Below are 14,006 nucleotides of genomic sequence, written 5' to 3'. Positions count from 1 at the left end.
AGGAATCCTTGTGAGGAAGTATTAGCTAGGTTGCCACTTGTTGTTCGCCTATGGAAATTGAACTTCAGTTCATGAAAATAAATAGCTAGCCAGCTACTTAACCCTGTTGCCCAAAGCTAACGTTATAAGCAGCCAGCTAGCTTCATCTGGATAGTGAGCTCAACCGGAACGAGTTGTGTGTTGTGAAGCTGGTCACAATAAGGACAGGGAACAATAGTGGAATTTGCAGTTTGCCTTCAAAGTAAAAATGTCATTGACAGTGATGCAAATTCATACAAAAATAGTAGAATTATGCCATACTTTTTTTTGAAGGCTAACCACAAAATCGACGATTGTGGCTAATCCTTATGGCTAGCTTCACATAGATGGGTCCAACCACCAATAAGAACAGTCTTATAAATTAGGGTTATTTTAGATGACACCTAGCTATATAGTTAGCCAGGTAACTATAGCTACTGAAACAGATGTCGTTTTGCTGGGTTTTTTTTTTTTTTATTTATTTATTTTTTTTTTTTTAAATCGGGGAAGAACTACATTGTTTGCTTCCATTTTATGACCAGCACTGTAGATACGGGACACAACTTTACCAGCATCATAGCATACGTAACGATGAATCGTTGTGACATGAAATACGAGTGAGTGTAATAACTACGTAAAAAAACATGAACGCGTTAAATTATTATTTGATGTGCAGTCATATTCAGGTCCTGATTGATCAACAAACTTATTTGACATGTCAAATAGTGTTATTTGACATGCATCTTTTTTTGGCACGCGAAGACCCAAACTGTGTTCCATTGAAATCCTGGTTGAGAATGAAACGACTGAACAAATGAACAATGAAAGAGCACAAGTAAGTGAAGGAAATAGGTTGAGACATACGTAAATGCCAACAAAATAACTTTTGGGTCAGTGTGGTGTGTGTGTGTAACCTTTATTTAACTTGGCAAGTGAGTTAAGAACAAATTCTTATTTACAATGACGGCGCGGACGACGCTGGGCCAATTGTGCGCCGCCCTATCACTGCCAGATGTGATATTGCCTGGATTTGAACCAAGGAGTGTAGTGACGCCTCTTGCACTGAGATGCAGTCCCTTAGACCGCTGCGTCCGTGTGTGTGTGTGTTTTAACTATTTAACTGTACTAGAATGCTTAAAAGTCCGCTAAAATTTTAAATAAATATCGGTATCGTTTTTTTGGCAAAGAAAAAAAGTTGGATATCGGTATCGGCCAGAAATGTCATATCGGTGCATCACTAGTTTCAGCGCATGAGCTTAACTAGCTAATGTCGTCATGACATCGCCTACAAGCGTGATCAGGGAGTTCTATTCAAGAAGCAGTTTTAGCCTCCATGCTTCAACGCTTAGTTGTTGCGGAAATTGACCCGAGATTGTGTTAACTTCGTGCATGCAACTTCATCTCGCCGAGTCTACCTTCAATTGGTTTATTTTTACATGCCTATAGCCTTGGCAGCGCACCAGCTACAGAGTGGAGAATTATTGCTATGCCAACCTGTTATCAATTCATAGTGACGGGAGGGGCGCATAAATCTGTGTTTAAAGTTCACCGTCACAGCGACGGATTTCCATCAAAAAGATTCTGCAGAGGATGTTTTTGAGATCAGTGTAGATCCACAAAAAAAATTGTGGATCTTTTGGGGGGGGGGGGGGGGGGCTGGTTTGGAGATGACATAGCCAAATACATAAGCATGTCAGTTCTATGAAATACACTGCTCAAAAAAATAAAGGGAACACTTAAAACACCACAATGTAACTCCAAGTCAATCACACTTCTGTGAAATCAAACTGTCCACTTAGGAAGCAACAATGATTGACAATAAATTTCACATGCTGTTGTGCAAATGGAATAGACAACAGGTGGAAATTATAGGCAATTAGCAAGACAGCCCCAATAAAGGAGTGGTTCTGCAGGTGGGGACCACAGACCACTTCTCAGTTCCTATGCTTCCTGGCTGATGTTTTGGTCACTTTTGAATGCTGGCGGTGCTTTCACTCTAGTGGTAGCATGAGACGGAGTCTACAACCCACCCAAGTGGCTCAGGTAGTGCAGCTCATCCAGGATGGCACATCAATGCGAGCTGTGGCAAGAAGGTTTGCTGTGTCTGTCAGCGTAGTGTCCAGAGCATGGAGGCGCTACCAGGAGACAGGCCAGTACATCAGGAGACGTGGAGGAGGCCGTAGGAGGGCAACAACCCAGCAGCAGGACAGCTACCTCTGCCTTTGTGCAAGGAGGAGCAGGAGAAGCACTGCCAAAGCCCTGCAAAATGACCTCCAGCAGGCCACAAATGTGCATGTGTCTGCTCAAACGGTCAGAAACAGACTCCATGAGGGTGGTATGAGGGCCCGACGTCCACAGGTGGGGGTTGTGCTTACAGCCCAACACCGTGCAGGACGTTTGGCATTTGCCAGAGAACACCAAGATTGGCAAATTCGCCACTGGCGCCCTGTGCTCTTCACAGATGAAAGCAGGTTCACACTGAGCACGTGGCAGACGTGACAGAGTCTGGAGATGCCGTGGAGAACGTTCTGCTGCCTGCAACATCCTCCAACATGACCGGTTTGGCAGTGGGTCAGTCATGGTGTGGGGTGGCATTTCTTTGGGGGGCGGCACAGCCCTCCATGTGCTCGCCAGAGGTAGCCTGACTGCCATTAGGTACCAAGATGAGATCCTCAGACCCCTTGTGAGACCATATGCTGGTGCGGTTGGCCCTGGGTTCCTCCTAATGCAAGACAATGCTAGACCTCATGTGGCTGGAGTGTGTCAGCAGTTCCTGCAAGAGGAAGGCATTGATGCTATGGACTGGCCCGTCCGTTCCCCAGACCTGAATCCAATTGAGCACATCTGGGACATCATGTCTCGCTCCATCCACCAACGCCACGTTGCACCACAGACTGTCCAGGAGTTGGCGGATGCTTTACTCCAGGTCTGGGAGGAGATCCCTCAGGAGACCATCCGCCACCTCATCAAGAGCATGCCCAGGCGTTGTAGGGAGGTCATACAGGCACGTGGAGGCCACACACACTACTGAGCCTCATTTTGACTTGTTTTAAGGACATTACATCGAAGTTGGATCAGCCTGTAGTGTGGTTTTACACTTTAATTTTGAGTGTGACTCCAAATCCAGACCTCCATGGGTTGATAAATTGGATTTCGATTGATTATTTTTGTGTGATTGTTGTCAGCACATTCAACTATGTAAAGAAAAAAGTATTTAATAAGATAATTTCATTCATTCAGATCTAGGATGTGTTATTTTAGTGTTCCCTTTATTTTTTTGAGCAGTATATATTCCGAAATATTTTATTTCCCTCTGTTAAGCTGTTTGCACTTAACTCACATGCATGAATGTTGCTGACACTCCAATGTATTGCTTTTTGAGCTCCAGACATCGATTATCTGAAGAAAAATTATAAACATTCTCTGAAGATGGTATTCCTCAGCACAGGAACAATATAGTGAGGACAGAGACTCATTCTGGTCTGCGCACATTTTTTTGTGCGTTTTTCTTTTGTGGCAGGCCATCTAATAATTCAGTCAGTTAAAAGTTGTTTAACCTCTCTGGCGCAGGTGGGACGAATTCGTCCCACCTACGTAACAGCCACTTGAATCCAGTGGCGCGATTTTTGAAACGTTTGAAATACTATTACTTCAATTTCTCAAACATATGACTATTTTACAGCTATTTAAAGACTCTCGTTAATCTAACCACACTGTCCGATTTCAAAAAGGCTTTACAACGAAAGCAAAACATTAGATTATGTCAGGAGAGTGCCCAGCCAGAAATAATCAGACACCCATTTTTCAAGCTAGCATATAATGTCACAAAAACCCAAACCACAGCTAAATGCAGCACTAACCTTTTATGATCTTCATCAGATGACACACCTAGGACATTATGTTATACAATACATGCATGTCTGTTCAATCAAGTTCATATTTATATCAAAAACCAGCTTTTTACATTAGCATGTGACGTTCAGAAAAAGCATACCCCCTGCAAACTTCCGGGGAATTTACTAACAGTTTGCTAAATTACTCACGATAAACGTTCACAAAAAGCATAACAATTATTTTAAGAATTATAGATACATTACTCCTCTATGCACTCGATATGTCCGATTTTAAAATAGCTTTTCGGATGAAGCACATTTTGCAATATTCTAAGTACATAGCCCAGCCATCACGGGCTAGCTATTTAGACACCCGGCAAGATTAGCCTTCACCAAAATCATATTTCCTATAAGAAAAATGGTCTTACCTTTCCTGTTCTTCGTCAGAATGCACTCCCAGGTCTTCTACTTCAATAACAAATGTAGGTTTGGTCCCAAATAATCCATCGTTATGTTCCATCAGCGACGTTTTGTTCTTGCGTTCTAGACACTATCAGAATTGTAAATCACGGTCGTGCGCATGGCGCAGAACGTGACAAAAAAATTCTAAATATTCCATTACCGTACTTCGAAGCATGTCAACCGCTGTTTAAAGTCAATTTTTATGCAATTTATCTCGTAGAAAAGCGATAATATTCCGACCGGGAATCTGCAATAAGCTAAACAGCCGAATGAAAATACTCCACGGGGGCGAATCGCGCACGCGCCTAATTCTATTGTCACCTAATGGGACACTTGGAAAAGGCGATAATGTGTTTCAGCCTGAGGCTGCCTCGTCATCGTTCAGGTTTTTCCCGGGTTCTGAGAGCCTATTGGAGCCCTAGGAATTGTCACGTTACAGCTAAGATCCTTACTCTTCAATAAACAGAGGCAAGAAGAACGACTCCTTGTCAGACAGGCCACTTCCTGCATGAAACCTTCTCAGATTTTTGCCTGCCATAGGAGTTCTGTTATACTCACAGACACCATTCAAACAGTTTTAGAAACTTTAGGGTGTTTTCTATCCAAACCTGAACAATAATATGCATATTCTAGCTTCTGAGTTGGTGTAGGAGGCAGTTAAAAACGGGCACATATTTTTTCCAAAATTCTCAATACTGCCCCCTAGCCCCAACAGGTTAACTCATTTCACTATCTGACAAATGGTAGGCTTTAAATTACATTGACTTTGCTCATGGTTTTCCATTTCTAAGCCTTAATGAACTAAGAGCCGTTTGGGAGAAAAATGAATGGCTCTTTTAGGTTAACCTCTCTAGGGTAGGGGGCAGTATTTTCACAGCCGGATAAAAAAACTTACCCGATTTAATCTGGTTATTACTCCTGCCCAGAAACTAGAATATGCATATAATTGTTTGATTTGGATAGAAAACCCCCTAAAGTTTCTAAAACTGTTTGAATGGTGTCTGTGAGTATAACAGAACTCATATGGCAGGCCAAAACCTGAGAAGATTGCATACAGGAAGTGCCCTCTCTGACCATTTCTTGGCCTTCTATAGCCTCTATCGAAAACAGAGGATCTCTGCTGTAACGTGACATTTTCTAAGGCTCCCATAGGCTCTCAGAAGGCGCCAGAACGTTGAATGATGACTCTGCAGTCCCTGGCTGAAAAACAGTAGCGCATTTGGATAGTGGTCGATCTGAGAACATGACACAGGTGTGCGCATGCACGTGTAGAGTCCATTTTCTTCTTTCAGTCTTTGAACAAAAACAACGTCTCCCGGTCAGAATATTATCGCTATTTTACGAGAAAAATCGCATAAAAATGTATTTTAACCTGTTGGGGATAGGGGGCAGTATTTGCACGGCCGGATAAAAAAACGTACCCGATTTAATCTGGTTACTACTCCTGCCCAGTAACTAGAATATGCATATAATTGTTTGATTTGGATAGAAAACACCCTAACGTTTCTAAAACTGTTTGAATGGTGTCTGAGTATAACAGAACTCATATGGCAGTCAAATCCTGAGACAAATCCTGACAGGAAACTGAAATCTGATGTGTGGATATCACTTCAAACATTTGCCATTGAAACACACAGGGGTTTATGAATCATTTAGCACTTCCTAAGGCTTCCACTAGATGTCCCCAGTCTTTACGAAGTGGTTTGTCTACTACTATCAAAACTGACTGAAAGAGGCTGTGGAACGTGGTCACAGGTGGAGGGCCATTTACCATTATGACGCGGCCGCCCATGGCTACCCTCCCCTTTCGAAACGTTTTGAAAGACAATGCAACCGTCCCCATGGAATATTATTGAAGCTCTGGTTGAAAAAGGCCCTAAATATTTATGTTATACAACGTTTGAACGAACGTAAATATTTATTTTTTTGTACATTCGTGACGACAAGTCCGACTCACCACGGTACATTTTCAGTAGCCTTCGGAGCGCGCTAACAATTGGGATATAAATGATTAACTTTTTCGAACAAAACTACATTTGTTATGGACCAGGGATTCCTGGAAGTGCTTTCTGATAAAGATAATCAAAGGTAAGCTTTTATTTACAATAGTATTTTTGATGGTTGATCGTTCCAAGATGGCTCCAACATGTATAGCCTAGCCTATTTTGCTGGGCATACCACGTCGTTTATTGCAAAGTGTGATTTCCCAGTAAAGTTATTTTTAAATCTGGCAAAGCGGTGGCATTCAAGACATGTTAATCTATAAGTCTTTGAATGACAATATTATATTTTAACAATGTTTTCGAATAGTAATTTTGTAAATTGTAGCGCTGATTCACCGGAAGCATTTGAGGGAAAAGATTTTCTGAATGTCACATGCCGATGTAAAATGCTGTTTTTATATACAAATATGAACTTTATCGAACCAAAAATGCATGTATTGTGTAACATGATGTCCTAGGAGTGTCATCTGATGAAGATTGTCAAAGGTTAGTGTTGCATTTAGCTGTGTTTTGGGTATTTGTGATGCATCTAGTTGCTTTGAAAATGGCTGTGTGATTATTTCTGGCTGGGTTCTCTCCTAACATAATCTAATGTTTTGCTTTTGCTGTAAAGCCTTTTTGAAATCGGACAACGTGATTCGATTCAGGAGAGGTGTATCTATAAAACGGTGTAAAATAGTAATATGTTTGAGAAATTGAAGTTATAGCATTTATGAGGTTTTGCATTTCGCGCGACTCCACTGGCTGTTGATTAGGCAAGCGTCCCACTGGCCCAGAGAGGTTAAACAGCGTTTGACATGCTTCGAAGTACGGTAATGGAATATTTTTTTTTTTTGTCACGACACGCGTCAACGTTCGGATAGGGACCCGAACGCATGGACAAAACAGAGGATATTTGAACATAACTATGGATTATTTTGAACCAAAACAACATTTGTGGATTAAGTATAAGTCCTGGGAGTGCATTCTGACAAAGAACAGCAAAGGTAATCCAATTTTTCTTATAGTAATTCTGAGTTTAGTGAACGCCAAACTTGGTGGGTGTCAAATTAGCTAGCCCGTGATGGCGAGCTATCTACTCAGAATATTGCAAAATGTGCTTTTGCTGAAAAGCTATTTTAAAATCTGACACCGCAATTGCATAAAGGAGTCCTGTATCTATAATTCTTAAAATAATTTATGTTTTTTGTGAACGTTTAGTGAGTAATTTAGTAAATTCACCGGAAGTTTTCGGTATGTTTGCTAGTTCTGAACGTCACATGCTAATGTAAAAAGCTGGTTTTTGATATAAATATGAACTTGATTGAACAAAACATGCAAGTATTGTATAACATAATGTCCTAGGAGTGTCATCTGATGAAGATCATCAAAGGTTAGTGCTGCATTTAGCTGTGGTTTTGGTTTTTGTGACATATGCTAGCTTGAAAAATATGTGTGATTATTTCTGGCTGGGTACTCTCCTGACATAATCTAATGTTTTGCTTTTGTTGTAAAGCCTTTTTGAAATCGGACAATGTGGTTAGATTAACGAGAGTCTTGTCTTTAAAATGGTGTAAAATAGTCATATGTTTGAGAAATTGAAGTAATAGCATTTAAGGTTTTTGAATATCGCGCCACTCGATTCCACTGGCTGTTGACTAGGTGGGACGATTTCGTCCCACATACCCGAGAGAGGTTAATGGAGCCAAATGATTGCATTTGAATCTATGGCAATTTGAATGCACAGAGATACCATGACGCGATTCTGAAGCCCAATCTCGTGCAATTTATCCACTGCCATCACCTCATGTTACAGCATGATAATGCACGGCCCCATGACGCAAGGATCTGTACACAATTCCTGGAAGATGAAAATGTCCCAGTTCTTCTATGGCCTGTATACTCACCAGACATGTCACCCATTGAGCATGTTTGGGATGCTCTGGATCAACGTGTACGACAGCGTGTTCCAGTTCCCGCCAAAATCTAGCAACTTCACACAGATTAGGGCCTAATGATTTTATTTCAATTGACTGATTTCCTTATATTAACTGTAATTTAGTCAAATTCTTAATTTTTGCATGGTGAATTTATATTTTGTTAAATGTAAAAAATAATTTCTGGGGTCGTTTCTGGAAGTGGAAATTACATTTTAGATGGTGTCAGCATAATTTTATTTTTCATTAATTTGAGTTGAATGCCCTTTTAAAAAGTTACCAGAACTGAGCTTCAGTCCTTCTATATAAAAATGATCCTGAGGACCTAGTCTTTTGTGTCATCGTGCCTGATCACCGCACATTGTGGAGCTCACAGTAGAGGCTGGAAAATATGTATGCTTCAGGGGAAAGTTGAGTAACTTTCACAATAAATTATGACTAGGCTACCAAATGTGAACCTTCTCCAATCCTGCCTTGAGCAGAGTCACCCTTTTGAAGAGGACTGAAAGGACAAGAAATACAGAAGCCTAGTGAACATTAAACCTACAGTTATAAAGGCCAGTGTTGTACAGACATGAGAAACACCCACACTGCAATGACATTGATAAGGTGACCCTAGACTGAGTCAAAGAAACTGATAACAGCCAAAATGCAGTCTACATAAGGCAGACACCATGGTTTTGTGGAACGCACTCAACCCAGAATAGGCTTAGCTAGTTGGCTTGCCAATATTTCTTTGACAGTCACATTTAACGCACACAAAAGTTGGTCAGATGCATTAACTGCTGTCTTTAGACACTTGATACTTCAATGACAGGTGAGAAGGTAGACACAGAGATGCACTTGCTTGTACAGTGCCTTCAGAATGTATTCAGACCTTCACTTTCCACATTTTGTTATGTTACAACCTTATTCTAAAATGGATACAAAGACAAATTCTCTCAATCTACACACAATACCCCATAATGATAAAGCAAAAACAGATTTTTAGAAATATCACATTTGCATAAGTACTCAGACCCTTTATTCAACCTCCAAGCAAGCTGTCATGTGCATTTTACTGAGGAGTGGCTTCCTTCTGGCAACTACCATAAAGGCCTGATTGGTGGAGTGCTGCAGACATGGTTATCCTTCTGGAAGGTTCTCCCATCTCCACAGAGGAACTCTAGAGCTCAGTCAGAGTAACCATCAGGTTTTTGGTCACGTCCCTGATCAAGGCCCTTCCCTGATTGCTCAGCGGCCAGCTCTAGGAAGAGTCTTGGTGGTTCCAAACTTATTCCATTTTAGAATGATGGAGGGCACTGTGTTCTTGGGGACCTTCAATGGTGCAGAAATGTTTTGGTACCCTTCCCCAGATCTGTGCCTCGACACAATTATGTCTCAGAGCTCTACGGACAATTCCTTCGACCTCATGGCTTGGTTTTTGCTCTGACATGCACTGTCAACTGCGTGACCTTGTATAGACAGGTGTGTGCCTTTCCAAATCATGTCCAGTACATTTTATTTACCACAGGTGGTCTCCAATCAAGTTGTAGAAACATTAAGAAATATCAATGGAAACAGAATGCACCTGAGCTCAATTTAGTGTCTCATAGCAAAGGGTCAGAATACTTATGCAATTTTTTTATGTGTTTTTGCTTTGCCATTATGGGGCATTGTGTCTAGATTGATTAGGGAAAAACAAATAATCAAATCAATTTTATAATAGGTCTAACTTAACAAAATGTTAGAAAAGTCAACGTGTCAGAATACTTTCCCGAAGGCACCGTACGTGCAACAGTATTAGAAGTCTGAATCACCTTGCAATGCCAGACTGTACTAAAAAGAAAATGCAAAACTAGGCCATCTTATCTGGTGTTAAGTCGTGCAATATGAATGTAGCTAGCTCTGGCTAGCTATAGATACGATATAATTCAAGGTGACATTAGCAACGCAGTGCTTGACGTTCATCGATAATTTATTTGGTTGCTCGAGTAGCTAACGTTAGCTAGGTGTCTGGCTTGCTTAGATAACTAGTTACCCACTGCAAACCAATAATTGAGCTAGTTAACAAGTCTGACCAGAACCCACATGTTTCATACATAGATAACAACATTTTTACTAACGTTAGTTTACTAATTACAACAAATCCAGCTTTAACTAGCTAACGTTAGTTAACTTAATTTGCTGGCTACGTCGGGGCTAGTTCTCCTTTTAGTTAAAGTCAGTACACAACCGTGGCTAACTTGTTAGCTTAGAGACAGATATCTTATTAGACCAATATTGGACAAAAGGAGTTACTCGTTACTCCAAGAACCTTACATGTTCTGTTTAAAGGGCAAATTGGCTCTGGAAATACTACATCTAACGTTAAACGTGAATCGATTAGCAATTGCGGTACGGTTATATAAACAAATCCCTCTAACCTCACATCAAAATATTTACACAAATGTAAAATAAAACACCTCACACCGTTTTAATCGTTTAACAATTGCAGACGACAATATGTTTTAGGGACAAAACATTTGTGGCGTCCGTTTATACAGCAGTAACAGTTACAGGTGTTCGGGGACGCAGATACTAAGCTAATTAGTACAGGTACTGTAACATTAGTCCACTGTTTTCCGTAAACAAGTGTTGTGACCTGGACATGACTGTGTAGAAACACAATAAAGAGGTGTATCAATTTAACCTTTTGTTTTTTTGAAAATTATCTGTCGCTGATATGAAAGATAGTCCTAATTTGTTTCCAAAATGTGTACCTCAAGCGATGTGTGTGCATCGAGCGTCACGGCTCTGACTTAAAATACTCCCCCCCTAAAGAAGACGCCTTAGTCATTTGACTATGTGTATGGAACTGAGAGTCATGACCAGAGGCTAGGTAGTTAGCTACACGTTATTTGTAACCGCAACCACATGTTTCGAATGTCCTCCAGCTAGCTTGCTAGCTAGCATATATGATCATTTACCTGGCATCTGCAAACGATATCAGCGTCCTGAGCGAGCAGGTCCACAACCTTCCCTTTGCCCTCGTCGCCCCATTGAGCCCCAAGCACTACAGTCACTCTGTTGCCAATATTTGGTCTGGCCACGTGTGGCTCTGTACTAGTGCTATGGGCTGCACCGTTCGGCACCGCATCTTTGCTCTTACTCTCCGACATGACCATCTGCGTCTCTCTCTCTTCACCGCAAGCTGGTTTTGGTAGTCGTGGTTGCAAACTAGTTAGCTCTGCGCGCGCGTGAAAGACATCAGCGTCACGCAAAAAAAGGACCTCCACGGAATTTCGAAATGTTTCAAAATAAAAGTCCCGTCATAATAGTAAAATAAGTGTCATTAAAGGAAAAATCCACCAAAAACCACTCATTCCTATACGTTACAGTGTTAACACTAATATGTGAAAACAATATTTTTTATGATTAAATGTTTCTGATTGGCATAATAATAAGGTAGGCTGATAGTCCCTGTGTCCAAGAACACCAAGGTAACCTGCCTAAATGACTACCGACCCGTAGCACTCACGTCTGTAGCCATGAAGTGCTTTGAAAGGCTGGTCATGGCACACATCAACACCATCATCCCAGAAACCCTAGACCCACTCCAATTCGCATACCGCCCCAACAAATCTCTGTTGCACTTCAAACTTTCCTTTCCCAACTGGACAAAAGGAACACCTACGTGAGAAGGCTGTTCATTGACTACAGCTCAGCGTTCAACACCATAGTGTCCTCAAAGCTCATCACTAAGCTAAGGACCCTGGGACTAAACACCTCCCTCTGAAACTGGATCCTGGACTTCCTGACGGGCCTCCCCCAAATGGTAAGGGTAGGCAACAACACATCTGCCATGCTGATCCTCATCACAGGGGCCCCTCAAGGGTGCGTGCTTAGTCCCCTCCTGTTCCTTAGTCCCTGTTCACTCACGGCTGCGTGGACAAGCACAACTCCAACACCATCATTAAGTTTGCAGACGACACAAGGGTGATAGCCCTGATAACCGACAACGATGAGACAGACTATAGGGTGGAGGTCAGAGACCTGGCAGTGTGGCAGGTCACATCCCTATTCCCCCTCAGGAGACTGATAAAGATTTGGCATGGGTCCTCAGATCCTCAAAAAGTTCTACAGCTGCACCATCGAGAATATCCTGACTGGTTGCATCACCGCCTGGTATGGCAACGGCTCGTCCTCCGACCGCAAGGCGCTACAGAGGGTAGTGCATTTGGACCAGTACATTACTGGGGCCAAGCTTCCTGCCATCCAGGACCTATATACCAGGCGGTGTTAGAGGAAGGCCCTAAAAATTGCCAAAGACTCCAGCCACCCTAGTCATAGACTGTTCTCTCTGCTGCCACACAGCAAGCAGTACAGGAGCTCCAAGCCAAGGTCCATAAGGCTTCTTAACAGCGTCTACCCCCAAGCCATAAAATTGCGGAACAGCTAATCAAATGACTATGGCTATTTGATTTAGTAAATATTTTCTTAATTTTTCTTAAAACTGCATTGTTGGTTAAGGGTTTGTAAGCACGGTAAGGTCTACACCTGTTGTATTCGGCGCATGTGACAAATACAATTGTATTTTATGTGAAAATCGTTGTGGAAGTCTGTTGCAGTTTAAGTCGACTACAAAGTCCACAATGCAATGCTCTCTCTATGGGCGGGCTGGCTGGCTGGCTTGCAAATGTAGCTACTGTCCACACAATAATACCAAAGAGGAGAGAGAGATTGAGAGAGAAAGAAAGTATCCCACCACAGAAGTTAAAGAACAAAAAATAAATAACAATGAATCTAAGACACTTTTGTAAGCATCTGAGTTGTTTGGATTTAAAAAAAATGGTTGACCAATAGTATTATTGTAAAGTTAATCTCCAATCAGATATCAGACCAACAGGATGTAACCTCCGCTTCTCAGAGGTGAGACAATGGGGGTTGGAGAGATCAACACAGAGAATGCTGAATTCCTAAGACAACACAGAAGAAAATCTTGCATACAGTTAAAAAGAAGAGTCAATTCAGAGGCTGGACTGCCCTACAACAGCTTAAAATGGGGTGCCTGGACACTATATGGTACGAATATAACACTGAAAGAAATAGAGAACCACACACTGTCAAAAACTGAGGTTTGAATGCATATAAATGTGTATAAATAAATGTGTATAAATAAAAGGTGAAAACAAAATAAACGTTTCAGCCTCAGGCCATCATCAGTGTAAATTGTTGGCACACACGTGGTTTCTATTTTAATGAAGCTTGCATATGTCACATGATCGGGCAAGAAAATGCATCAAAATCAGTGGAGGATGCTGAGGGGAGGACGGCTCATAGTAATGGCTGGAATGGAGTCAATGGAATGGTATCAACCAACATGATTGATACCATTCCATTGACTCCAATTCAGCCGTCCTCCCCTCAGTAGCCTCCACTGATCAGAATATACATACAGTATACCATGTGAACGTTTCCTCAGAATAAATGACACAGAATTGTAAGAGTAGGGCTCTAGAGACACCACTAGATTGGGTATCGAACACAAATAAGAGGCAATATACCAGTTACAGAAAACACTTCAATAACAATTTTTCATTCATGTCTGATGTGTGGATAGTTTTTAAATAAAACATCCACCTGCATTCTGTCTGGAGAAGACTTAATTCAAGATTACCACCCCTATGTGAATGCTTTATTTGCTGTATAGCACAGAAGGATATGGAAGAGACTGGGTGACCGGCCTTTGAGAAATGACCTGCGATAGGCGATTTAGGGTCATTTCTCCTTACAGCCCTCTTGTGTTCTATAAT

General features: G+C 41.5%; 1 protein-coding gene across 2 annotated transcripts in view; it reads right to left on the bottom strand.

The window, feature by feature from the left end:
• The window catches only part of adss2 (adenylosuccinate synthase 2), a 31,764-nt gene extending 20,317 nt beyond the window's left edge, over positions 1-11,447 (bottom strand). For both annotated transcript variants that reach the window (XR_003879750.1, XM_029765195.1), the window contains exon 1: positions 11,181-11,447. Coding sequence is in view for 1 of the 2 variants with exons in the window: in XM_029765195.1 (XP_029621055.1) it covers positions 11,181-11,378 (198 nt within the window). In the remaining variant the exon portion in view is untranslated. The remainder of the gene's footprint in view (positions 1-11,180) is intronic.
• Between the last annotated feature and the right edge of the window lie 2,559 nt (positions 11,448-14,006).

Source organism: Salmo trutta, chromosome 10 (genome assembly GCF_901001165.1).
Source record: "Salmo trutta chromosome 10, fSalTru1.1, whole genome shotgun sequence".
In the NCBI taxonomy this organism is placed as follows: Eukaryota; Metazoa; Chordata; class Actinopteri; order Salmoniformes; family Salmonidae; genus Salmo; species Salmo trutta.
This window is presented reverse-complemented; position numbering and strand designations above follow the sequence as displayed.